Source organism: Lepidothrix coronata, unplaced genomic scaffold (assembly GCF_001604755.1).
Source record: "Lepidothrix coronata isolate B3197 unplaced genomic scaffold, Lepidothrix_coronata-1.0 Scaffold84, whole genome shotgun sequence".
NCBI classification, from domain to species: Eukaryota; Metazoa; Chordata; class Aves; order Passeriformes; family Pipridae; genus Lepidothrix; species Lepidothrix coronata.
In genome coordinates this window covers 652,918-680,113 of record NW_016690264.1, presented here as the reverse complement: position 1 = coordinate 680,113, position 27,196 = coordinate 652,918, and the positions used below count along the sequence as shown (strand labels likewise).

Genomic DNA, 27,196 nt, shown 5'->3' with positions numbered 1-27,196 from the left:
TTTGCCATGCTACCTTTTCTCCAGTCAAGCTGCCATCTAGGCCAGCTGCTGTGCTTGGTAGCTAAACCTTGGAGGTGAGTGTCTCAATGTCCACCTGACTGCGCCTTAGCTGTGCATCACCTCTCTCTCCCTCTTCTGATAGCTCTGGTTTTCACAAGAGCAAGCAGTCTGACACAAGCCTACAGTCTAAGGCTTTTCCAGGAGGACCACTTTCACATCAGATGGGAAACATCAGGAACTAAAAGAAGATTCCTTCTCGCCACTGATTCCATTTTTATGTTCTTCAAAGATCTGAAATATAGCTCAACATATGCTTATCCTTAGTGACTTTTGACTTCTCTGTCTGGGCAGTTCTCAGCATCCCTTCTTTTGCACCACCTGTACAGGTGCAGTGAGAATGCTGGGCTTTCCATGACCATGTGCATATTGTACAACCACTAGATATGGTACTCAAGAGTATTATCTCTCCACGCCTGGTGTTTTATGTATGAAGCATGTAACTAAGAACTACAAGTGGATTCTGCCTCTCCTACCAAAAGGGAGTCTTGTCCTGAAGGCACAAGTCCATCAGCCCCCCTCTTTCTCCTCAAGGTTAGGAAAATCATTTTCCTTTCAGCATTTGCTGGGTAGTTTTTATTCACTTGCCTCATATAAAGAGTGCAGCAAATTGAAAGCCGTCTCCTCCCACATCAGAGACACATTTGCAGAGCTGAGATATTTTTAGAACAGTGCACACAGAGAAATATTGTTTGTTGTCTTGGTTAGGAAAAAAAAGAAACACGCAATTTTCCATACTAAAATGATTTGTGCCTTATTGCTGGGGTGCAGAGAACCAGTCATCTTGCTGAAGCCATGTAAAATTTTTTCTCTGCTCCAGAGATGACAAACAAAATGCCCTGGTACATATCAGAACAGCTGTTAATTCTGTCCAACAGGGCAAACTGTTTCTGTCAATGTTAAGCGCCAATTCTTCTCTAATGGATACAAACAGGGTTCTTTTGGCTTTAGAAGTCTTGCCCATTTCTTATGCTGTTGCTGAATTTGGCTCTGAATTGCAGTTCCTTAAAAGTCTTCCTGGAACATCACGTTGTTCATGAAAATATGCTGAAAAAAACCCATCTGAGTGTTTCTGTTGCAAAATAATGAGCTGCATTTACAAACAGCAGGCACCGTGGCCAGACTGGAAACGTAAGTGTCCCCTGGGATGTTGTGTAATGAAGGGGAGCAAAGGAAAACCTGCAACATGCCACAGTCACTTCCCACACTGCCTGCAGTAGGGCAGCTTTGTCTTTCCTACCTCAAAAATCAGGAAGATGCTATGGCGTGGCTGGTGAAGCCCACGAAAGAGGAATATGGAGCCCACCTCCTTTTCCACAAAGCACATGGACAACAGTATTCCACTTTCTTCCTCAGGCCCTTCTGCAATGCCACCTCAGCCAGCCCTCAAAAATATTAAAACAGAAGACAGCTGGCAGGAATGCCCTTCTCTACCAGGCTACTGGGATCCGTGGTTTGATAATGCAGCACAAAGCCAGTTTAGATGGTTGAGCAGCTGTTGAGTTCCTCTGCAAAAGAGTTTCTTTTACTGATGGATGAAATGATTCCTGTCTAATCTCTTTTCCCATGGAAAAGAGATATTATACACAATATAAATGTAAGATATATAACCAGCAAGGCACAACTTACTGTGCCTCTAAGGAGTCAGAGACACTAACTAATCAGGCACTAAGTGATTTTATTTAAGGTCCTATAATAATTTTTAAAAGGCCCCATAATTTTTAACTGTTATTCTTGCAGTGTTGCACTAAGATTTCGCCCTCTTTCAAGAGGAACAGATAATTTTCTGAAGTATCATTGAAATGACTTTATTTAGCAACAGAGTTGGTCTTCAAGGACTTATTCTGGTGTGACATAGGAAGCAGTATCAATGCCCAGATACTTCAGAAAAAAATGCATGTACTTTGCTGGAGTTAATCCAGGGTCCCACTAGTTCATTTGACCTATATGCTGCTGATCTGCTAAGAACAGAGAAGGGCCTCTTTTCTGCTCTCCACATATGACTTAAGATACCACTAATGGTTGTTAGAGTTTCACCTTCAGTGGAAGAGGCAAGCAAACAAGGACAATCTCCCTGTTATTTTAATTTAGCTTTAAAACCATACGAAATTTTCTTCTCTTGTCTTAGTACCATAAATTCAAAAAAAAAGGGTGCAAACTTTATTTTTTCCTAGCTGAAAACAAGGATGAAAGTCCACTTACATTAACTTTCTGATCCAAGCTACAGCTTTAAAACAGCTGGGGCACCAATTCCAAATGTCAGGATTTTCAATGAAAAAGCCAGTGCTGGAGTGGAACTGCACACTCCCCTTCCCCTTCCCTGCCCATTTATTCCAAAGCAGGCTGGCATGTGGGCTGGCTCTCCAACACGCACATGCTTTTAAGTCCTAAATGACAGCTTGTTTAACTAGAAAACATTTCCATTTTTTTTTCCTTAACAAAGCCCATTCATTTCTTGCTCTTCTATTTGCTTAAAGACGGTTTCATTTGCCCTGCCTGAGAGTTTGCACAACCCTCCTGATTGTTCCCCTCCAAACAGCACTGCAAGTTAATGACCCACCTCTGGATGGCTGAGCAGGGAGCCGTGCCCGGCACGCTGCCGCAGCATCAACCCGGCTACTTACATTGCAAAATCCATACGTCTGCCTTGAATATTTTTATGCTTGAGAAAACAATTGAATCAATTCATGTTGTGGAAGACAGACCTAATTCTTCCCTGCTAACAGTGGATTAGGCATCACGAAGGAAAGAAGATGAAAGCTGGATCATGTAAGAACTCCCTCCATGCTGTTGACGAATGTCTTGGGGGATGGAAGCAACTTCCTTTCAAGCTATCTTCAAAAGGTTTCCCTCCATGCAGACCACCCACTGGGAACCCACATCATCAACAACAACAAAAAAAAAAGAATTCAGAAGACCCATTTTTCATCCGATTTATTTACATGTTAAAATAAACACAAGTTCCCATATAGTGCAAGGGCTCCCAGTGGGTTCTGTTTAGTCTGTGAGATTCTTGGCGCAGGAGCGCAGCATTTCTCTATTCCAAAACAATCTTGGCACAGATTTTTTGGTTATATAATTTTTTTTAAAGTAACTGGCAAATGAATAATAATAATGTTTCTAAAAAGAGGGACTCGTGTTCTAGGATGCCAGTAAGGTGTTTTACCAACTAATCTGCCAAAAGGTAGTTAACAAACCTGAGCTCCTAAGCTCCTGCCTTCGGGGTCAGCTTTCCCCGTGGGTTGTACTTCCAGTTCTCAATCAGCCTGTCCAAAGGGAGCTTTCCCACAGAGTTAAAGAGATTTTCGCTTTTTGCTTCACTCCTTCGCATTCCCACATGGCAGTGCCACCCTCATTAGACAGGATTTGTCCCTGTTTCTGACAAGGCATGAAGGAAATACCACTCTCCTAGAGCCGATAGCTTTTTATACACACTTTGCACAAGCTCAATGGGTGTGCAGCAGGTGGATTATTTGAAATAAGGACAGGCTTTTTTTAATTTGAGTTTGGTTTTGTTTTTTTTTTTTAACAGGGTACATCCGCACAGAGCTATAGCTCACTCAAACCCTACCAAACCTGCTTGGGAGCAACACAATTAAGGAAAAAACCTCCTGATTAACCAAGTCTGGCAGGAAGCATTCCTGGGTGGGCCAGTCCTGCCCAGGGTGCCAGAGCATAGTCCCACGGCTGCCAGTTGGCTCATGGCTGGGTGGCATTTAGATGGTGCTTGGGGGAAGTCACGGGGAAGTGGCAGGGCAGAAAATAGCTCTCCTAAATTCATCTTGCAGCAAAGCTGTTGTCCTTTCTTGGTAGAGATTGATTTCAGAGTTATTGTTTCAGCTGCTTTTTCTCACTTGATACCGTTTTCTCTGTAACTCTCCCCCGTGCAACTCTGAAATTCTCCTCACTACTTATATATTTACCAAATGAGCCAGGATCCAATAGGCAGGTTATTGCTTTCTGTGCTCCATCACTCATTTCAAACCATGACTGGGTGACAGTAGACAGTGAATACTGGCTGGCAGGTCTGCAGTTCAGTAAACAACGCACAGATACAAGTGTTGAGCTGCTGAAGGTTACAGACCTGTATGTTGCTTCTGGGCTATGAGAGCTACTACACAATCAGCCAGCAAGGGCATATCTGCAGCTCAGAGAGAGCTCTCTTCAAAATCTGGGCAGCATAGGTGCAAGGTTCATGCAAAGGCCTGGGACTGTAGTCAAAATGACAGGTGGCACCAGGCAGTCTCACATAAAGAGAGCCCCCAGCCTCCTCTCCCTTCCCCCAGTCCTCTGCTGAGCTGAGCATGAACTTGGCACCAGGACGGGTCAGGTTGCCTGCTCCATAGCATTAGACAAGCTGCCAGGATCTGCCAACAGGCTTTGTCTCTGGTAAATTCAGAACCAGAAAATAAATGCAGCATGGAGAATGTCAATTTTAAGGAATCTGGGTTGATAGCATTAGTCTTTGTACCATCTACAATTCAGCACTTTTTTTTTTAGATTTTATTTTTGAATCTAAACAAGGATTCTCAGATTGGAGAGTACTGCCAAGCCCTGAATAAATCCCAGCATTAGCGATGCTGTGGGTACAGCAGCTCTCCCTGTGAACTGAATCTGCACACGGTATCTTCAGAGAAATTAACCCTTGAGTGCCACAGGACAGGCTCTGTGGCATCAGTTTCAATGCTCTGGGAAATCTCACCTTGTGGTTAAAACCAGTTACTCCTATTCATGCATTAATACTGATGAAGGGTGGAGTAAAGCACAAGCTTAGAACAACTTAGAATGGCTGTCACAGAATAACATTTCTGCACTGTTGGTGAAGTGGTCAAGTTTCCAGGTGCAATCCCAAAGACAAATACAGCCAAAGGACATGTAACTATACCAAACTAGTCAAGTGGCTTGTAATTACCTGACATGTGATTGTTTGTTTTCCATCCACAGCCCCATTCCTCAGCAGCTCTGAAAGCACACACTTAGCATTTGGACATAAGAAAACACTATATAGTTGCAATTTAACCTTTTTTATTCTGCTGCTTCATCCCTTTAAATATTGGTGAGATTTATTCTAAGCTGCTCTCTTCACTGGCTGAATCTTCCTTTCAGCCTGTGAAAAGCCATTCACAGTAATGGTTTTGCATTCTTGGAGCTCAGGGCTTTTCATCTGTAAGCTCTCTGGAAGTGGGTCGCCATCATGCTCCGATTTTGCCATGACTGACCTGAGATATACTGAGGTGAGGTGTTTTTTCTGAGATCCAAGACACCCCTGGGGCAGACCCAAGTGGGGTTTTCCAAACACCTTCTTGCATAGTTTGCTACTGTGATACAGAATGAGTCACATTCTGATTTGAATCATACAGGATCCATCGTAGGACTAATGGAAGGACTACCTGCAAAAGTTATCTATGGCTAAAACTGCTGCTCTGTTGAAACATAACAGACCATAGGCCAGACCAAGTCTATGTCAAATTCAGGGAAGTCTTCAGAAATATAAGCAAAAGAGCTTTTCTCATTTAGGTCACTAAAATGGCCACAGCTGCCACAGACCAGGATATGCTACCATCTGAGGACTGTCTGTGGCTCACAGAAATGGGCTGATGAGTTCTCATTTGATGTCTTAGTGCATTATGAAACTTAAATACCCCCACTGTGACTGGATCTCTGACAGCCAGAATGCACAGGAGACTTCAAAGCAGGCTTCACATACACCTTCAGGTAAGACTTCTTCCAGATGGCCTTAGGTTTTGTGAGACCTTTTGCAATCCTCATTTTGTTATTATAAAGAAAGAAGATGCTCAAGGCTAAAAGGAATGTTACTGGAATGCTAGAGAATCTCATCTGGGTTAGAGAATGAACCAGAGGCTAACCAGATGTTCTGCTTTACTTTACTAATGGGCTCAGAAGTGAAGAGGATCACACTGCCAGAGGCTTTAAATTATCAAGATTAATTTCCTAAAATTCTGAAATAATTTTCCCAAATCACCAACCATGATTCTTAATTCCCTGTACACCCCTTTATCAGCTCAAATTATGTTTTCTTCTCTAAAGTAATAGTCCAGGATATGTTAGCTTTTACTAAAATAGGAAAAATAACCTTAAAACCTGAGTCAAATCCTGGCCCCACTGAAGTTAGTGACATTTAGGTACTGCCTTCAGAGGATGCAAGCATGTGCTTGTAGAGGCACAGAAGCAATTAAGGCTCGAGCAACTAAGAAATAAATCCCCAAACCATGTAAGAATCACATTATAAACATGGATTTAAGTTAAAGGCATTCTGAAGTGAAAGAGAAGCTGCAGTGCTGAGCTGGGCATGTACACACTGGCATCATCCCTGAAAGAGTGAGAGGCAAAGCTGGGGGCATCTGGCCCTCAGTATGAATCAGATGATGCCTCAAAGGGGGAAGGAGAGGCAGAACCAGGAAAGGTCCAAGGGATGTGCAGTAGACAAGTGAAAGATGTCAATGTTAATGCCTCCCAGGCTCCACAGACAATGTGTGAGACCAAAAAGACCCCAGTGTAGGCAGGAATACGTTGGGACAAAGTGTGAGGAGCTTCTAAGAGTCAGAGGAGCAAGAACCTGGAACAGCCTGCTCAGCTGGAACAGTGTTTGCTGGCAACCAAACTTGGTTAAAAACTGAGCTTTAACCACTTGTGAATAAGACAGAAGGATGCTATTTGCAGGAACAAATGCCTAGATAAGGCAGGGCGTGTCTCCCTGCCTGTGCTGCTAATGCAAGTATGTTTTAACAAACAAATAAATGTCCTCTTTTACATTCAAAATGAAAGTGCAAGAAGCATGATTGGCTTAAAACACCAGACACTGTAACCAAATATGCTTCTCTGCAACACCTTTTGACTTATTGAAGAGAGAAGAACCTGAATATATGAATCGACAAAGGATTAATTTTCCCATTGTTCACTGACTGTTTTGCTTCTGGGACTTGTTGCTGCAATATGCACTTGTTTGCAGTCACTGCTAGGGAACATTTTTGGTTTTTAAAAATTCTCTCAATTTTTTGTTATAAAAAATGTCTATTCATTTTAAGACTTGTGAGACAGTCCCTTAGAAGGTCTGCTCACGGTCTGTAACATATAGAGCTGCTCCCTGGAAAATCAACAGGGCTAGTTATTTATGGAGGAAATCCACCAGTTATTTATGGAGGAAATCGGGCAATCCAGCCCCGGAACAACATGCCACACTTTATGAATGAGCAAATAAGCAAACAACAAACATTAGAACTACAAAGTATAAAAAGGAGTATATGGGCTGCTTCTGCGTCTTTATTTTGTCAAGCGTAACTCTGGTCCCAGCCCTTAATCTGATATAAGAGCTTGGACCATGAAGGAACATGAGGCTGGGGAGGCTGATGCCTCACAAGGAGCCTGGAGTTGGATCAGACCCTGCATCAGCTCCTGGCATTTCACACTGTGCCAACACACACACAGTGCAGTAGGTTTGCCTGGAGCAGGCCCAGGGAATCTGTTAACAGTAAATTTTGGTGAAAATTACACTGACACAGTTTTGATCACAATACACAAATGCATGCAGCTTAAGTGAGCCTTCCCATGACTTCAGGCCACTACTTATGTTATAAGGAAAATCAATTCTCTCATTACAAGTTTTGAGAAGTTTTGCTGCTTTAGTGAATCACTTCCCCTGATACTGTGGCTGTTCAGTTCAGCAAGAGTAATTTTATTCATCAGTTTTCAATGTGGGCAGGGCACAAAGAGCATTGAAAATGAAGATAAAATGGCAGTTTCAGACCATTTATTGACAGGTTATACATTTTATTTCTCTTTGTAGAGCTGCCTGTCCTTTGGTTTTGTTCAGTGCAAATAAGAGCTCTCTTTGCATATCACACTCCTTGACAGGTTAGTGCTGAACTAGGCACTAACCTAAGCTGGACTGTACTCCTTTGAGTCCTGTTATCTATCTAAAAAAGTATTGAAGGAAACCAAATAATGTTTTAATCCAACAGGAGTTATATACACTGAGTAATTTTTTCTTTACTTTTCAAATGGTGTTCAGTAACTTGAAACAGTCATTTGTAACTCAATACGATGACGAACTCCACATCTGCATGAAGATACATTTATAGGTGAGGAATCATCAGTAATTAGCATCAAAAACAACCTCATCCAAATTAGACACGTCTGACAAACAATAGGAATGCTAGTCATATTAATGAAATGCTGTTGCTATGGAAAAATTGTCCCTGTAAAGGTGAAAATAAACATGCTTCCTTTTTCTCATTGTGCAAAACCATCAAAAAGTATCTCCCTGAAGATGAAGCTGTTCCTAAGTGTAGGTACCATTAAAGTGTGCATTTAAGAGGGTCATTTCTTCGCCCATTTCAAAATCTTCTGTGCTTCATTTTTGGAAGCAACATCCCAAATAGCAGCCACCAGGATGCTCTTTAGCTCATAAAGAATAACTGATGCTGGGACACATACAGTGATTATCTAATTCAAGCCCCTACTTCATTCAGTCAGGTTTTTCAGGGCTTTGTGAGTGGGGTTTTAAATATTCCCAAGGCTAGGGTGTCCCCATCTCACTGGGTCCTGCTCCAACCTTTGATTGCCTTCATGGTGAAAACATTCTTCTTGTACATAATTGGGATTTCTCATGCTGTGACTTGTGTCAGTTCCCTCCCATTCTATCACTGGGCTCCACCAAGATGAATCTGGCTCTGCTGTCTCCACACGCTCCCACTGGGGACTTACAGACAGCAGTAAGATCCCCTCTTAGCTTTCTCTTCTAAGGCTAAATAAGCCCAGTTTTATCAGCCTCTCCTTGTACATCTTGTTCTTCAGTACCCTAATTGTTTTGACAGCCCTCTTCTGGCCTTGCTCCAGTATGTCAATGTTTTCCTTTCACTGGGGAGCAAATTGGACCCAGCGTTTCAGATGTGGTTTCCAAAATGCTGAATGGAAGAGAATAATCACTTCTCTTTGGTTGCTGGCTATAATCTTTCCAATACAGCTCAGTATGTGATGGCCTTCTTCCCCAGAAGGTCACACTGTTGACCCAAGTTCAACTTGTCTGCAAGGATCCCCAGGTCCTTTTCTGCAAAGCTGCTTTCCATTCATTCAGTGCCCAGCCTTTAGTGCTGAATGGGGTTACTCCACCACAGATGCAGAACTTCACAAGCGCCTTTGTTGAAACTTCACAAGGTCCCTGCCAGTCCTCTTCTTCAGCGTGTCAGGGTCCCCATGAATAGCAGCCTTCCAGCATACACTTAATTTCTGCCCTGTAAACTGACTGAAAGTGTCCTTCATCCCATCACCCACACCATTAATGAAAAAGGTTCACTGATAATACATGCAACACTGATTTATTATTTTTTTCCTTAAAGAGTACAGATTCCTCTAATGTTTCTTGGGGCCAAAGTCCTTGATGACATGAACTAGTGTCCTGTTGTGGAAGTCAGCAAAGGAACAAAGTATGAAACAAGTTTGATGTCTATCCAGTAGCCCCAGAGAACAGACATAGCGAGCAACATGAAAGGATCTGTTCTCTCAGTCTTCGCTCTAATAACCATCTGGTCCTTGTCCTTCCACCCTCAACCATCTTGCACGCAGACATACGCCTACAGCCTGCAAAGCTGGTTATGGAAGAGCAAGTAAGCTGTTGAAAACACTACATGAGGTTGCCAACCCTCCTTCACTAATTGGAAATGCGTTTGCAAGTTGAACCTGCTTGAACCTGCTTTCTGACACGGTGACAAGGTTATCCCGGATTTACCTGAGCAGCTGTGAAAGCAGAATTTGACCCTTGCGTTGGGGATTAATTTAAATAGGTAAAGAGTGAGTACAGATTACAATTGCACAGAAGCAAAACGACAGGTTGTAAAACAAACTGAGCTGAGTTCAGTCAGGGCTATTTCCCCTTCAGTTTCTCTTATTCACCAAAGTGAACCTTTTGTCCAAATAAAGGATATTTTATTCCTGATTATCATGACCACTCATCCAAAATGCCTATCACTTAGCCCCAACATTATCAGCACCACACACAAATTCAGTGGTCCACTCCTCATTATCGCAGAGGGTATCTCTCATCTGGGAGGCAGAATTGCAGAAGGGGAGCCAGAAGGGCTCAAGCCTTATGGGAAGAAAGAAGCCTTTTAAGTTTCCTGAATGAATGACATGTCTTTCCTCTGTCATGCAGTCTGTCTGTTAACAGTTAACAGTGACAGGTCGAGGAGCACGGTCTGGACAGTGGTCAGAGCTGACAGCCCCACGTTCAGCCGCTGTGCTCAAAAGGGAGCACTCTGTTCCTTCTGCCGCCGTGTCCGCTCTCACTGGGGACTGTTGTTCCAGCCTCACGCCTCCTTGTGTGAAGGCCAACAGCGAGGCTTTGTTCAAGAAGCAGCTGCTGAGAAGATGTACTATCTCATGGAATGACCCACTGACATTTCTCCCCCTGCTCATTAGTAAGCAGTGAATAATTAGGGGAACTGGGGTGGATTGCACAGCCCATTTCTTTCAGAGTAAAAAGCCAGACCCTCAGAGCCCAGCGTGCCCCAAAAGGGATTCCCTCATGAAATGGGCTTGCAGCAAAGCCAGGGGAGCTGGCTCTCTAACACCTTCTCATCACCTGATGGAATGAGGAAAGAGAATGGCTTGTGCCAGAAAGTGGATGGGGCATGACTGGGATACAGGGAGTCCCAGCTCCTCTTTCTTCAAAGCTCACATCATAGCTCTGCTGCATGACAAGTGAGCTCAGTTCAGCCAGGACCCAAGCCAAAGGTCCTGTTCAGCTGGATGACAATGTTGCTGTTTATTCAATAACCTATTGTTACAGGGTGGATCTACAGCAGTGAGGAAATGGTTGAGCAGCTGGGAGGAGCAGAGTAATTGGAAGAACTGAGGAAACCATAACCATTCTTTTGCAATCTCTACTGCAGCCCAACATTATCATCTAGTGATGTCCACATACAGGGGCAGTGATGAAGGAGCATCTGCACTGTCTTTCCCCCATCCCAACAATGCCTGCATCCAGCTCTGGGTTACAGCACAGAACTTACCTGCCTGTCTTACGTACCTCAATTAAATCTGACTTAAGAATAATAATTGGTTACATAAACAAATAGATTGCTTTGAGCAGCCTGGGTGTGGTAGGCATGTTTTATTAGTATACAGCAGATGACACTACACGTCTGATTTCAGGTGCTCTTGCTTCTAGCATCTGTGCTAAAGGTGTATCCAAGTCCTCACAATTTCCAAACTCCCTTGCCTAAAAGATAGGTGCAGGACCAGGTTTTCCTTACTTTTACATAAGCATGGCTCCAGTATTATTCTTGGGAAGTCCACGAAACAAACAAAGTCTCATCCCCTGAGCGGAGTAGAGAGGAAACAACTCTGAATATCCCCTGAGCCTTTCCTAACCCAAACATTTTAAGCAAAATACTCCACTGCAGCATATACGTGCTCTGTCAGACACATCAGCTGTGTGGAGCCTCACTGACTCTTTATTTTTAGTTTGCTGTGGTCTAACTGCTTCCTGACTCGAGAGCATTGTTTCATCTGCCTTCAAATGACAAACAAAATAAAGGCTGTGCTTGCATTTCCAAGTCCCAGCTTGTGGCCTCCTCTAGAGCATGAGGCACTGCAGGTATTTGCTTTTTACCCAGTTTCTTTCTTTTGTGTAGTTGCTCCTCTCAAACGGAAACAATGCTGACTGCCCTGAAAGATGCCATGGGGTGCACACAGAGGTTCAGGACCGTGTGATCCCAGTGTGAATGAAGGGTGAGCGCTAAAGTGACAGATTCACTGCTGAAATTGCTTCACCAGAGCAGGACCAGGCTGTGGAAGTCTGTAATGAGCTTCTCAAAAATAAAAATAATAGTGTGCAAACCTCCGTTTAATAAAACCCATCTCAAAGTGCTTACAACTGCCTGTTATGCCACAGGATATTCCCTTTGGTATACTCACTGTATTATGATACAATTACAGGCACATTTCAGCATCATTATGTTATAGGAGGTGTATCCAGAGCACTTTTTCCTACATGAGCTGTGGTCCCTCTGGGAGGTACCATCTCACAACCACCACCATGCAGCCATCTAGGAGAAAGTAAGGGAAAATACACCATCCAGTCAAAAGACTGTGTTCAAGAGCTTGTCCAATACATGGGGAAAGTTGCATCTTAGCAGCAGGAATCATTTTGCCTATAATTTCCAAGAGGCTAAAACTGAGTGACCTGGTTTTCTCAGCAAGCCGTCAGTGCTGCTCTGAGATCCGGTGCTACAAGGCACTGCAGAGGAGCTGGAGGTGGGAAACAACTGGTTTCACTTTGACTGGAGCTCATCAGTGGTGAGCAGGCTGATCTCCCGGTTCATCTCTTTACGCGAGAATCCTCAAAACCGAAGCAGAATTAGAGAAGGAAGGCAGAACTAAGTTTACTCGCTAACTATTTGTTTTATAGGATGACTTTGCTTCAAGTTCTCACAGTTGTCTCACTGCCTAAGGAATTAATTACATGGTGTACTGCAGTATCTGAACTCTCACCCTGCAATTGCGTGCTGTGGTTTCACCTCCTGTGTGCCCTGCACATGCTGAGCATTCCTCACCACTCCCTGGAAGGCAGATAAGCCTGACTGCTACCTTTGTTCAACATCTGGAGAAGGAAAGGCAAGGAAATGTTTGGGACCCTACTGAACATGGAGTCAAAACAGGGATAAAAGGCAGTGGCAGTGCTCTGCCAGCCAGGACAAAGAGCCATCTCCTTTGGGATCCTGCTGAGAGGAACCTATAGCAGATGCTTACAAGAGAGAACAGGAGAGGCGGGGCAGACCAGGGTGACTGTCCTCTGGTGTATCACCTCAGTTTCCATCTCTGCCCACATCACTGCTTGCTTCTGATGCCACAGCTGTGTTTAAGACTCAGTGTTCCCCAGGTTAAAACAGGAGAATAGATGAATTCCAGGCAGGGCTCACAGGTCCATATGAAACTTAACACTGATCAAGGGTCAAGGAATCATTTAAGTGTTCCCTTATATTCTCGCTGGTTTTACTCTGTCATGACTTTTCAATCTACCAGTTTTCAGAGCTATATGAACAAAGATTTATGTCCGTACACTTGCATCATGGTGCAACAGGTTAATCACCCCTTAGCAGCTCTCTCTCCACTTCAAATCAATTATCATAAAGGACTGACAGACAGACAAGTTGAAATAATTTGAAGACAAAAGGTCTAATTTCTCCACAGGGAATGCACTTGCAAAATTTAATCGAAACTCTGAAGAATTTTCTTCTTTGCTTGGCAATTCTCACTGCTGCAGCAGTCCTCATCTGACAAATACAAACAGGCTGCGAGTCTTCAGATTCAAACCATTAGTAAAAACATTAAATGTTTTCCTGACTCTTGAAGAGTGGGGTTTTATGCATAGGGAGAGAGGGGAACTCAAACTGACAGCTGGGCTCTGACTCTCCTTCTGCCCTCACAGTCTGTGAAACACTCTGCTTTGGCATGACTGCAGTCTCACTGCCTGCCAGCCATGCTACCCTACCACAGGACCTCAAGTTCAGGACAGTAGGTTCAGGACTTTTATTTTTGCACGGGGCTGCGAAGCACTATGAATTTCTCCTGGGAGAACAGCTCTCATCCCTCCAGAAAAAGCCTGGAAGAGGATGCACTAACACAGGTACACTATAGCTAGTGCTATATTCTCTTTCCTACCCAAGAAGAGCATCTGTCCAAGAATGAGTGCAACAGCAGAAGCCCAACTGCTCTGAGCATGGCTGCTAGTAGGGTTCAGGCAGTGTAACTTTGTATGTAAGAAAATCCCAGTCCTGTGTGAGGATCTTCCTGCTGCGGGGGACATGCATGAGAACAGTATTCATGGGGAGAGCAGTCATTTTGCACTCCTGCAAATCCTGATGTGTCCATACCCATGGTTATGTCCAGTAGTGCATATGGAAGATTCTATTTCCCAGCAGTGTTCATGTATCATGCTGAAGGCCAGGAGCCCTCATCTGGAAAAAAGTAATTAAAAATGCCCACAACCCACTGTATGCCTCCTGTCCAAAAAAATGAAACAGTGAGTGCCATTCTTTCCTATGGCTCTGCAGAAAAGCAGTTTAAACCTTTCCTACTCAAGTGCAGTAGGCTATGCTGGAGGAATCAGAAAGAGCAGATTGCTGTGGTGGGTAAGCAGGCCCACACCCAGCCACCAAGGAGCACTTGTGCTGCTCTGTGAGCAAACCAGCTGCAAATAATGCTTGCCAAGGCTTTCCTGACTCTATCCCTAGAGATGGCCCTAAAGCCTGCCCTATCATAACATCAGGGAGCGCTGCTGTCCAGAACATTCCCTCACGCTGATGTGCATGAGCTCTTACTTCACACTTACAGTGCTACTTTAATTCTTGTTCTTATTAATGCTGACATCCTTCTTGGTCATGTTCCTCTCACATTTGACCATGCTTAGTCCTTTTTAACCTCTCTGTGTAGATCAATCCTTCTCAGTGCTATGAATAAATAAAAGCCTTCTGTTCTCATCAACAAAATGGTCTTTTAACAGTTGCAAGAACAACACAGTAATCACTTGGAAAAAAAAAAAAACAAAACAAAAGCAGCTAATATTTGATGCATTTAAAAATCTCCACTCCAGCTATTTTCTACATTTTGGAAATAAATCCTTCTTTAAACAGAGAAAGCAGTGAGAAAATTACTGGAGAGCACAAGCAGCAGTGGGTGTCTGAGAGGGACCTGCCAGCCCATCAGAAATGCTCACCACACACAAGGCACCAGCGGGGCTGCCAAAGCAAGCTGAACTTCAGTTACAAACATCTAAGGAATGTGAATAAGCTGTAAGAGCTGCAACCTTTCCCTCTGCTTTGATCTGACATTAAACATAACTCGAAAGTGGGAAATTCAACAGCTTCAAAGACGGTCAAAGAGTCTGAGGTCTCCATGTACCAGGACAGGTAGAGGGTTTATTCTGCCTGGAGAAAGCAGGAGGTTGGAAGTGAATCTAGTGGCTAGGGACTGCTACCAGGTTAGGGCTAAGTATTTCTCCTTCCTCATCTTCACATAACACAGCCACAATACCTGTAAGAAGCACCAGCAACTCCAAGTGAAAAAGAGGGCTACTTTCAACTACTGTTAAAAAGTGTAAGAGAAAAGTAAACACATTTTCGTGGCTCCTGCATCTTGGTAATGCATTTTTGACTGCTGTTAGTTGACACTAGGGCTTTTGAAGGTTAAGTTGTGATTGTTCTGGGCTCTGGCCATGCAAATGCAACCATAGACCATTAGATCTCAGCAAATGAGATGTTATAGGAAGAGAGAAGAGGATAGCTGGAACATCATGTGCTTTACCAAGTGAAAATGTTTGGTATGAGAAAACAAAGCCACACTCTCTATCCTTTATTCCTGTTTTTCTTGGCTCCCAGCTTTACAGATCCCTAAAAATACTGCATTATAGCTAAAGGAGCTGCAATCGGCAGCTGACTGAAGAATTACAATATCACTCCAGTTTGATGAATCCCCACAGGTATTCGTTCTAAGAGAGCTTTCCTAAATCGACTGCCAATAACCTAATGTGTTTGTCTGTCTCTTTCTTCTGTCATCAGAATCTTGCTGTAATAAAATAATAGCAATATAGAAACAAAATTGAAAAAGGAGGTGTCATTTCAAAATATCTGAACTTGCAGAAAGGTACCTGACCCGGCAGCCTTAACTCTGTCTTCATGAGGCTGCATGCCAAGCAATCCCAGAAATCATGGGAAATGGTTATCTGCCTGTTAAAAGCACCATATAAGAGATCACAGGAAAAAAATGCTGTATTACACAGAAATTCTATTTTCCTCTTTCATGGGATTGATATAAACCAAAGCCATTTAATAATGTTAGATGTAAGGTAAGGTTAAGAGGTCTTCTGGAATTCAATTTCCACGATTACCATAGAAAATTTCTAATACATATCTATGAGGTCCAGCAGTCTTGTGATTACAATGAAATAGCCCAAAGAGTAAATGTTCAAATCTTGACATACCAAGAGAACTGAGTCAGTGATACCTTCTACAGGGCAATAAGGTACTAAGACACAAATTGGGGTGAATAGTGTTATAATCTGTGAAGTACCAACCTTTTTGCTGAAGCCTTGAATAAGAGGAAACACCGATGTAGAGCAGCCTTTGGCAAGATTTAGAGCTGCTGTGTAAGCTCCTACAGACTCAGCAATAAAAATGGAAATTATTTTTCCTTCTTTTGACTGAAGGATAGACACAATATAAATCAGTCAAGTCACGCATATTACAGCCCTAGTAACTTCCCAACTCATTTGGGAAATCATGCTAGCCACACTGTGGAACTGCATTAATGACCTCATGGATAATGTGCCTGTATTGGGAATTTTATCCATGAGAATATCAGAACCAGAATAAATGTCCAGGTCAGGAAATCTACACCGAACTCATATGACCAAGAGCCACTGTATGAGATGGAGAACAGACAGCTACTATTGTGCTAACACAGTGGAATAATTAATATTACCCACAGATACCCAAATGACAGGACAAAAGGGGGAACACACTGTTGAAGTGATTTGATAGATAAAACTGTGGAGAAAAGCTATAAACTGCTTCTGACTGAAGCAGTTTTGGCAATGGAGGTATTTGTGTCCTTCAGCTCTCTCTGCCATCCAGCTCAGACTGCAACTTGCATTCCATCAAACAAATTTTATCCTCTGTGCTTACCTCTTTATGTGCAAAGATTATGTTACAGAGCCTAAAAGATGTTGATTGTCTTTGTAATTTACAGTGAATCAAGGCTTAGTTAAATCAGCTCTTTGTGTAACACAACTGTGTTCCCATTGTTCTGCTTTCAGGTTCCTCTTCACCTTCTCCTCTCTGCTGATGAGGAAAACCAAAAGGAATTTACAAAGAAAACTGTAGGTCTGACAGAGAGAACAAAGTTGACAACCGGCCTGAGCAACCAGATTTGTACTAATTAAACTAATTAATCCAGCAACATCAGTACATTAAAAAAAAAACCACAACAAAAAACCAAAACAAAAACCAAAACAAGAAACCCTACAAAATATTTACACTTCTCTAATGATAAAGATATTCAAGGAAAAAAGAGAGCAAATAATTACACAGCAGAAAACATGCCTGACAGGAACCTGCGCACCAAAGACCCTTCCCCACCAACAGGAGAGGCATTCTCTGTATCAAAACCATGTGATAAATACAGAGTTTTGTCATTTTTTTCTAGGTTTGTTGCTTCAAATATTGTTATATGAGCTCTACTTCTTACAACCTTTATCAGGCTTCAAGGGAATGAGGAACTAAGGCACAGTATTATACATGCAGTCTCTCACAAGCTCACGGGGACTCTGCACAAGTGGCTTGTGTGTCCTGTGGTTCAGTTACTTTTTGTATGGACTGTCTGTGGTCTGTTAACAGCAGCTGCAGGGTGGGCAGAATTGGCCTGTTCCTTCCCCTTTCCCATGAACTTTATTCCATGCAGATAAACAGAGGGGGATGGAGATACTTTGTAATGGGATTACTGCAGACTCCTGCCAGCCTACCTCCAACTCAGAGCAAAGTGTGTAGAAATGAATGAATCAACACTTGGAAATACTGTGCCTGTACACAGAGAAAGATACTCAGGTGGTCAGCAACAATACTTCTGCACAGGTCTACTGTCGTTGCAAAGCCAGCCCCCAAAATGGCATGTGATCAATTGTTCAGAAAAATCGCGTTTTATTTATTTTCCCTGCAAGGTGTCCTGAGGATCAGGTATTCCCTCTTCAGAGAAAATATAGGTGTTGTTTCTGCACATCAAGTGCAGTGCTGTGACTGAGAGTGAGTCACAAGAGCAAGTGTGAGGGGAAGCCTTGGTACCTGGATTCAGTAAGGTTTCACCTTTCCTCTCTCCGACTAAATGGTGCAATGACTCACATGCATTTGGGATCTTCAAGCTCAAATTAAGCAGTCCTGTCTTTGAAGAGACCTAAGGGCAAGGTTTGAGTCTTGGCTTGTCAGCCAAGTAAATTGCAGTATACTTTCCAATGTCTGTGAATGATCTGCCCAAAGGACATCAGATTTACACCAACTGATATTCATCCCATTTCAACCTGTCAGCTCAGAATTTGGCCTTGCCTCTTGTCCAATGCCATCATTAATCCCACTGATTCATTTTGCTAATATCCAGACTGGTTCTTGCAGGGAGGCAGTGGCCTGCAACAGTAAAATCAAGGCAAAGATTTGCAAGCACAAGGAAGTCATGAAGTTGCAAGGGTGAGGTGTGACAGAAGGCTATCAAACAACCAGGACAGATGGTTCAAACATGTTATTGAGATGTCCCAGTCCATGCACTGCAGGAGATCTGGTGATACCCAGCATATCTATGTCACATCATGGAGCAAAGAATGGAGACCTTCAAGCCAGAAGAAGCAGGGACAGTAAGTGTACATGGCCCAGCGTCGCCCCAACCTACTAGCTGGGGGCCAAAGGGGTATTGCTGTGTTATCACAGCCTTGCACACACTCAGGCTGGTTCCTCATCAGAGCTGAGCTGTGTACAGACAGCTCTGGTGTCTCTGCTGGACTGTGGAGATGTGTCCAAAGATGTCTGTGATGTCTCCATGCCTCTCCATGTTCCAAGGATGCAGCTGTTTAGTTGTATCCATAAATGAAAGTTATGCTGACATTTCAGCGTCCCCTCTGGGATCATTTAGGACATCAACTAGTCCCACTTCCATAGTGGATTATACCACTTCACCACCAAGAGGCAGGTAAAAAGAGAAATAATCCCTTACAGAGAGGTTAAAATAGCACCAGCAGTAATGTCAAGGGCAAGGCTGAGGAAAACTCAAGGCAAACAGGGATAGCTTTAAAAGATTCAACGTGCAGATCTTTACAAAGCAACAGATGATCCCTTTCTCATTTATGTCTAGTTGTAAATATTTTATAGACTCTTCTCTCAGTGCTGAATAGCTTTAACAGCATTTACTTCAGTAAAGGCCTGAGCTGCTGTAAATCAAGTACAGATTTAGGGCTACTCACCATGGTCATGGGCAAACACAAACAAGTTAAGTCCTGTCAGCTTCTGGGCCAAGTCATCATAGCGGCCGCAGTGCTCCCCAGCGCCGTGAGCGATGAACACGAGGGCCCTAAATGGAGCATCAATGTATAAATCATACATGGCAATCAACCCACAAAGGCTTCAGAGCTGCAAGTGAAACCAGTGTATTCAATTCAGCAACAGCATTTCAGACATCAGCAAATACAAGGCAAATACATAATGGCTGGAGGGTTTGAACAGAGAGGAAACCGTTGTCATCCTCCATTGATTTGGTCTTCACCAGGTGGTAGCAGAACAGACCACATGGAAGTCAAGTGCTCATGGGACAGAGCCACTGTGGTCTGCTGCAAGTTAAATGTGAGTGAGTCCCTGAGCTGGATAACTCCATCTTGGGCTTGAGGTGCCTACACTCTCCTACAGTGTAAGTGTTCCCATTTATTTCTTTCGCAACTGGTATTTCTCTGTGGATTCAAATACAAATATTGTCCTCAACTTTATAACTTGCAACATTGATGCTCGAGAGTACCCCAAGATGAAATTTCAGCCAAGAACTGTGGTTGGACTTTGGAATTTTATCTTTTGACCCAACTCCAGTAATTTTACCATTCCAGTTTCTGCCCCAAAACAGTTGCTTCGCTTTCATGATTAAAGTGACTCTTACATAGCTCTGTAAGGCTACAGACAGAGATAATAAAATAAACAGTCTGCAGACACTTATTTTTGCAAATACTTATCTTTGAAGATTCCAGTTTTATGAATAATACTTTACTTTTCCTGGAATGGCATCAAGTGAGAGTGACTGAACTTGAACAAACCTCCACAGTGTTTTTACTAGATAAAGTTTGTATAGACTTAGACTAGAACTATAGCAGAAGTAGCAATGAAATTGCAGAAGTTTTGCTGGATTTGACAGGTGACTATTTAAAAAACAGCTTTAGCAACATAAACATAACTTGTTTGTTTAAAAGAACCATTTGTCATTGCAACATCAGCAACCACAAAATCATTTGAAGGCTACAAGTTTGACATTTTTAGTACATTAACAGTGAAATATTACATGAACTGACAACATAAAATAATGACAGCAGTTAAGAGCTAGTGAATTCCTCAACTTTATTTTGACTGAGGTTTTGAATACCTTTTTAGACTGTGTTCACTGCAATAAACTGCAATAAAATCTTAATATATTTAAACTTTAAAAACATGATGGATAGTGTAGAAACTCCTGCTCTAGCTCTTGGATTTGCACCTGCTTCAAAGTATTTTCTCAGCTAGACAACTTGCAAGAGCATCCATTGAAAAGGATTGTACAGAGCAGCACCCCAAAAGCAGCAACACAGAGATGCTCTTGTCTAACACCAATTAGCAAGGGTGAGGTTAGGTCATGCACCATATTTAACTTGCTGTGCCTTACAAATCATCTTAGTGTCACTGAGGGTTTCAAAACAATCTGTGTGGAGCAGTCATTCCTTCCTTTGTCATCGTCCCTGGTCAATAGGTTTGTCAAGTTATCTATGCATCTGGCAGACAGACTGATTTTAGGAGTGCAGGGTCTATTAAAGCTCCAAACACCGAAGGAATTGAGATATTGCTCATTCCACAGTGGAAAATATTAATTTTCTGCAGCAGAGACATCATAGCTTTACGTGTCCCACCTCTCCCAGACACAGGCAGCACAGCAGAAATGCTTCAGCCAGTGTTGGAAGAGCAAACCATTATTCTGTACATGCTCCTGAAAACTGGAAGCACCATCCAACTGCTTCTGCCTCCACCTACACCAAATGGTACCTCAGCCCTCATCCTGGGCCACCTAAAGAGACCTCACAGGGGCTGGCAGACCTGCCCAACATTCAGAAACGCCACAGGTGGTGAAGCAAAGCCAGGCTGTTAACCCACAGGCTCTGGACTCTGCAGTGCACAGTGGCACTGCCTTCATAGGACACTGATGCAGAAAATAAGGGAATGTGAGAGAAATTCCCATGTACCCATCACCTTGGTATCCAACAGACTCAGACAGGTTAAGTCTCTCTGCCATTTACCTCCTTGACAGCTTCCCTGCTCAGTGTATTTCTTAAGCCCTCAGTTACTCTTTAGAGGACTACATTTGTTTCTGCTGACTAGGTACAGAGATTAAGGTGTAACTTGGCTGACTGAATAAAGCCCTTCATTTCTCAGGGAAATATTATTTGAATTTATGCACTGAATGGCATAAAGTGAATGAAACCTAATGGGAAGCTCTTTCAGGAAATTCTTGGTTATTTCATCCCCTGACAACAAAGCCCTCATTTTGCTTTCATTCACACTGATACAGAACCATGACTTAGCCTGTCAGCATCCTCCTAGATGCTCAGACCCCTCATTAGCTGTGAAACCAGTGAGAAAAGAAAAAGCCTCAATTCTTCAGAGAGACAAGGTGTTCCTGTGACCTCTCCTCTCACCTAGCACACAGCTGCCAGAACTGAGCAGAACTGAGCCTTTGCACACCGCAGGGAACAGATCTGGGTTGTTATTTGTCTGCAAAATGCTGAATAAAATCCCTGAGCCTGTTTCTGACTTAAGAGCCCTAAAGACAGCAGTTGTTGAGGAGACTTAGATACTTTTGAAAGTTTTGTCCTATCAAAAATCATAAACAAGGAGTAAAATTTCCGGATTGTCATGATGAAACAAAAGTAGCCTGTTCTGTTGTTCAATAAAAAGTGAGAGTGGCTTTACTGACTTAGAACTGGGTCACATCTACACAGCTCTTTAGCTCCAGCTTTCAGGTCTAAGCACAGAGGCCATACATTAAACACAATAGCTTGAAAAATTGAAATTAGTATGAGTATCATCTGAACAGCAATTGAAAGATCTGGCTCTTTCGCTTAATCCTTCATTTTCCATTACAAAACAAACTTAGATTTGGTAAGTAACACCTGAAGGTAGTATAACAAATGCATGGTTCAATGTATTTTCACTAGCAAGCTGCCAGGAAAATGCAACGAGTGATTAGATTGACTGACAGCAGTTCTTTACTGTATGTAAACATTTTTGCAGCCATCCTTGCTCTGGAATCACAGCCTGCTCCTTCCTTACCACAATGGCTGGAATAACAGAATATCAGAGATTGCTTTCAACAGACTCATTTAAAATTAATACAGGAATCCTGCAGGGTTTAAGATTTTGCAGGACTGCAGTGCCTCTGTGTGCAGCCTCAATGAGAATTTTGTTTAAAAAAGGTTTGTGTACGGGCCATGTATCAAACTGGTACTGGGGAGAAATTTCTTCAATTCCAGCTCTTGAAGTTGTGCTGCTGAAATCATTGGCATTTCGAACATATCAGGTAGAAAATATAGTGCCCAGCCTGCAAAGCTTTCTGTTGGAGACTGACGTGTGCCTGAACACACGCTAATTCCAGTCTCTCTGACCACAGACAGGGAAACCTGATGTATCTTTGGATGCTCCAGCTGGCTTTGGCTGGTGGAACTGTAATTGCTGAACATCTCGAAACGGCATTACTTTGGCATCTGTTCAAGAAAGCACCTACTCACACAGGGCTCCCCCACACTCAGCAGGTGTGTCTCCACACAAAGCCAAGGTGTGAGCTGAGCATGAGTAATTGCCCGTGCACTTGCTCTCACCCAACTGGTGCAACAACAATTGTGGCTATTAAAGGGAACCAGTTTATTGACTGCTGTTTGCAAAAGCAACAGATGGTTTTCACAGAACCCTTGCCCTTCCCATAGCCTTCACCACCTCCTCCTCCTCCTCCTCCTCCCTCCCCACCACAGGTTTCTGCCTCCTGGTACCGCACAGCTTGGCAAACAGATGCAGTTGCTTATTGCAACAAGAGGGCAGGACAATATTTGTCTTCTTCTCTTTAAATCAACTACTGGCTGTATTTAGTTCTCTCCCACAAGGAGGTGATGGTGTACATCAGTGACCAGTCTCTGCTCCCACACTCCACTGTGCAGGTCACCCATCACTGGTATCAGCCCCTCCTATGCTGCAGCTGTGGCTTGTTAAGCCAGTAATATGCAGCAATGTCACACCTGCAGTTGGTACAAGGCACGTGCAAACACCCTTTCCTGAATCAGGAATGTTGGGAGTTGGTGGAGGTCAGGTTGCAACACAAAGCCAACGCCAATGTGCACAAATCCACATGAAAATATTGTCTTTCTGTCCTGCTTCTCAGGGAGGTCACCAGTTGATCCAAACTTTAGCTGTTTGCAACCTTCCCTATTCCTCACTGTAATTTCACCCACACTAATATTTCACTTCTTGTGTGGGGAGCAGCTTCACAGGGCAGGGTGGTGTTTAGGTTGCAGCTTTACACACAAAGGCAGTACCAGGTTTAGAGGTTCTCACTTTCTTTTGTGCTGGACACATGTTGCCCCTTCTGCTGTGCCAGAACAATTGTTTAGAGATGCAATTCCACAATCAGTTGCAATCACACACCTGAGCAAGAGCCTCCTTGAACTGAGGCTCAGTCGTTAGAAACGAAATGAAAACACTCAGAAAGCTGTTGTGCTATGAAACCTTGCAGGCCAGAAACACCACTCAGCACTTGGGTCCTGCTGGGTGTAAGACCCATGTTCTTGCTTTGCTTTCAACAAAAGTCATGTTGAAGCTGAACTAAACAAAGGAGGTAGCGAGTGGGATGGTATGACTTTAACATCTTGTGTCCTCTGGGGAGAGAGCCACTACTGTGGGATCCTGTGCATGCTCTTTTATTGCCAGAAAATAACCCAAAATATTGGGATTAGACTAAAGAACGGAAACCAAACTTCCTATGACTGCATATATGAAAAATGCTATCTTTTCCACCTCATTCAAAAGCATCCCTCTTCAGAACAATGTTTAAGTACTTGCTTAACCTCAGGAAACTTTCGTCAAGACATGAAAGTCAACAGGACTTGCAAAGTACAAGATGAAAGTTACAAAAGGATTTATAAATGCTGTCCAGAATAAGGATTGATTTAATCACATGCAGAAGTGATTTCCTGAATAGAGTCCTCTCAACTTAAGCTAATACTATGTTATTCTGTGTAAGGCAACCATGCTTTTCATTTGGTCTTATGTATATTGTTATCAGAACCAGATCAGTTCTAACAAAGAACATCTGACTTGAACAGTTTTGAATACCAGACACTAAATTCCTAAAGTAATTTTTAAAAACTAAATGACAGGAAAGCTCTTAGCCAGCTAGACTGCCAGAAAAATGACTGGCTTAAGTATTACATTCTGTTGTTTTGAGTTGATTTATCAGTTCCTTTGCAGCTGAACAATTAACCTTTATTTATCAAAAACATTTCACTAGTCACATTTTTGGACAAGCAATTGGACAGTTGCTCACAGACCTTTTGATGTGTTAAAAATGTAATGCTATGTGTGTATTTTGCTTCCAAAGTATATTATAATGGAAAGTCACTGAAAGGTGTGCATTCTTGTGTTAGCTGGGTGACTGAGCCTCACTGACTACGAAGATTAGTTATTTTTCACATGATAAGATTGTGCATTAAGCAGCTTGTAAGTTTGTTGGATTTAAGCGTCAATCTAATTTTCTACTCTTGGTATTTGCTTAAAGATTACCACTAAAAAAAAGAATTCAGCTAATAATTTCCAAGAGCATGTAATGAAGAATGAATTTTTTTGTTCACTGTTGGTGACCTTTTCTCCGGAGACCTCTTCAGCCCCTTGCTTTCAGTGCAAGACCTGAAGTTTGGAAGAGGGATGTCCCTGTGTCTGCTTTTTGAGTCAGCTTTTGCATTTTTTTTTTCCTGAGGTGATTTGTGTCCCACATGACCCTCATAAAACTTGGGCTATGGGCAGGGATCACAAAATAGCTATGACAGTTTCTCTTATGTTGTGCTTAGCCAAGAGTTCAGCCTGATGACTTCAGTTAGACAGGAATATTTATGGTGGAGTCAGGTGTGTCCCTTCGTGCCATCCTTCCGTCTCTAGGAAACATCTGAATTATGTCCTTCTGGAGATTAAGAGGCAATGACTTTGCTCCTAATTCCAATCCAATGCCAAGGAGGCATTACATCCAAGAGCTTGCTCTCTTGCTCAGGTTTCTTGAGAACTGTGTTCTTAGCTTCTGTCCTACTGGCCCACAGCTTTGCCATGCAGGTCTGTAATCTGGGTACCCAACTCTTTCTTCAGCTGCCATTGAACACTGTTGTGTGAAACTAGCAGTTTTATAGCTATTTTTAGCAACTCAGGGGAAAAAGCAAGTCAGAATGGCAATAGCCTGGAGTCGAGTCATTATCAACCTTCTCTCAATATCACACACCAGAGAGCATCAGCATGGATATCTCACAGAGCTCCGAATCTGGAGGAATTCACCTCTTCTAGATAGACTAAGGTAAGTAGTGGTTCACAAATGTAGTAGTTTAACTGTGAAAATCCTTTAAGCACAACAGAACATGTCAAAGGAACATGCACCATGTCATGCTGCACAATTTCTGCTTGCCTTTACAGAGCCTGTGGGGACTGAGGGTTCTGCACACTGGTGTTTGATGTGGTTTGGTCCAGTCTAGTAGAATCAGTAGCTTCACTCCTGTCCAGATCCTAAACTGGCAGTTAAAAAACAAGCCTCTTCAGCAAAACTCTGCTTCCCACTTTCTTTCCTCATTTCCTCAGGCTTGGAAATTCCCATGTAAGTCTGTCCAAAGAGGCTCCTGTTGGTGTGAGCACCATCTTACTGTCTTACACCATAGAGATTTCAGGCTGTCTTAAAATCTGTGCCTGCTGGTATAAGCAGCTCTCTCGGAATATGTTTGCAAGCCTACTCTCATGACACATTTCAAAATCACAATTCCTCACCAGCACAGAGTTAGGAGGGCATTTGAGAACTGCCATGACATTCAGGAGTTCTCCAACAACACCAGAAAGTGCAGACACATAAATCAATGGAGCAGAGACAGAACTGGGTGGTAAAAACATATTTCAAAACAAAAGGTTCAACAGGATCTAGACAGAGCCAGCGCAAAACAATGTGGAGAAACAGTTTACACTGATTTATTGTAGCTTTTCAAAATGCAAGCCCTCACCAAGAATAACTCAGGAGTTGTCTAATACAGAGAAAAGACAGGAAGGAAACTTCAGGTGGGGGCGGGAGGGAAGGAATTATTGGATCCTTGAAATTGCATGGCTCTGGATAAATCTCTGCAAAGTTAACATTTGAGACCAGCTGTATTTTGTTTCAAGGAAGCTTTGAAGTAATATTTTAGGGGACGTGAGGCTGAGATCAGAGTTGAAATGCATGGTGTGTAGCTTAAAACTCGTGGGCCGGATCTTCCCACCCCTCTCTTGGATAAATCTGAGGAGGAGGGATTCTAGGGTTACACGGACTGCCTCGGGGAGCCAATCCTCCACTTTGATATCAGAGATGGGATTTTCCTTGGCAAAACTGACTGCCAGACCTGCTGCTTTGAATCTACAAGGAAGACAAGATCCCTGGAGACACAGGCAGCCCAGGGCTGGAGCACTTCCCTCTTGCTGCTGCCCTTCTACAGAACACAGGAATCTTTGAAAGAAGAATTACAACTTCTGTTTCCAAAGAGGGAAGGTGTAGGTATTGCCACACACACAGGACTGAAGAAGAGATGAGGTTGGGGGAGCGTGGGCAGAACTACCCCAGGGCCTGACTGGGAGGAAGGCTGGAATTGGACATCCTGGTCCTGTACTTTGCTCTGCTTCAGCCCTTCTTCGGTACAAGGGCTACAAGAGAGATAAATGGAGGTCAGATCTCCTAAGGGGAGCTACAAGGATAGATGCACAAAACAGTCAGTGTCTTTCTAAAAAAACTGTGCAAAGCACAGCTGCAAAATTCAAGTCAATCTGAAATCACACCCCAAATTTTTAGAACAGCTTTAGGGTGCGAAGAAAAGTTATGCAAAGAAACAAAAGAGTTTCTGGTACAGATCCCCTTGGAAATCAGGAAAAATAAAATACTTCTGGTTAATTTTATTAAAAATTCCTGTTGACTTGGAAGCAAAGCTACTGCAGATGGAAGGTGGCTGCAGGACCACCATTCTCAATGGAGAACCAACAGATAGGGAGTAAGAGCAAGAACAGTTTTCACAGACTCCCCTTCCTCTTTCATGGACTTGCACTGAACCTCT

At 43.0% G+C, this 27,196-nt stretch overlaps 1 protein-coding gene across 5 annotated transcripts in view; it reads right to left on the bottom strand.

The window, feature by feature from the left end:
• Positions 1-27,196, bottom strand: part of MGLL (monoglyceride lipase) — a 108,901-nt gene that overhangs the window by 23,489 nt on the left and 58,216 nt on the right. For all 5 annotated transcript variants that reach the window (XM_017820545.1, XM_017820547.1, XM_017820546.1 and 2 more), the window contains one exon: positions 19,073-19,179. In XM_017820545.1, coding sequence (XP_017676034.1) covers positions 19,073-19,179 — 107 coding nt within the window. The remainder of the gene's footprint in view (positions 1-19,072; positions 19,180-27,196) is intronic.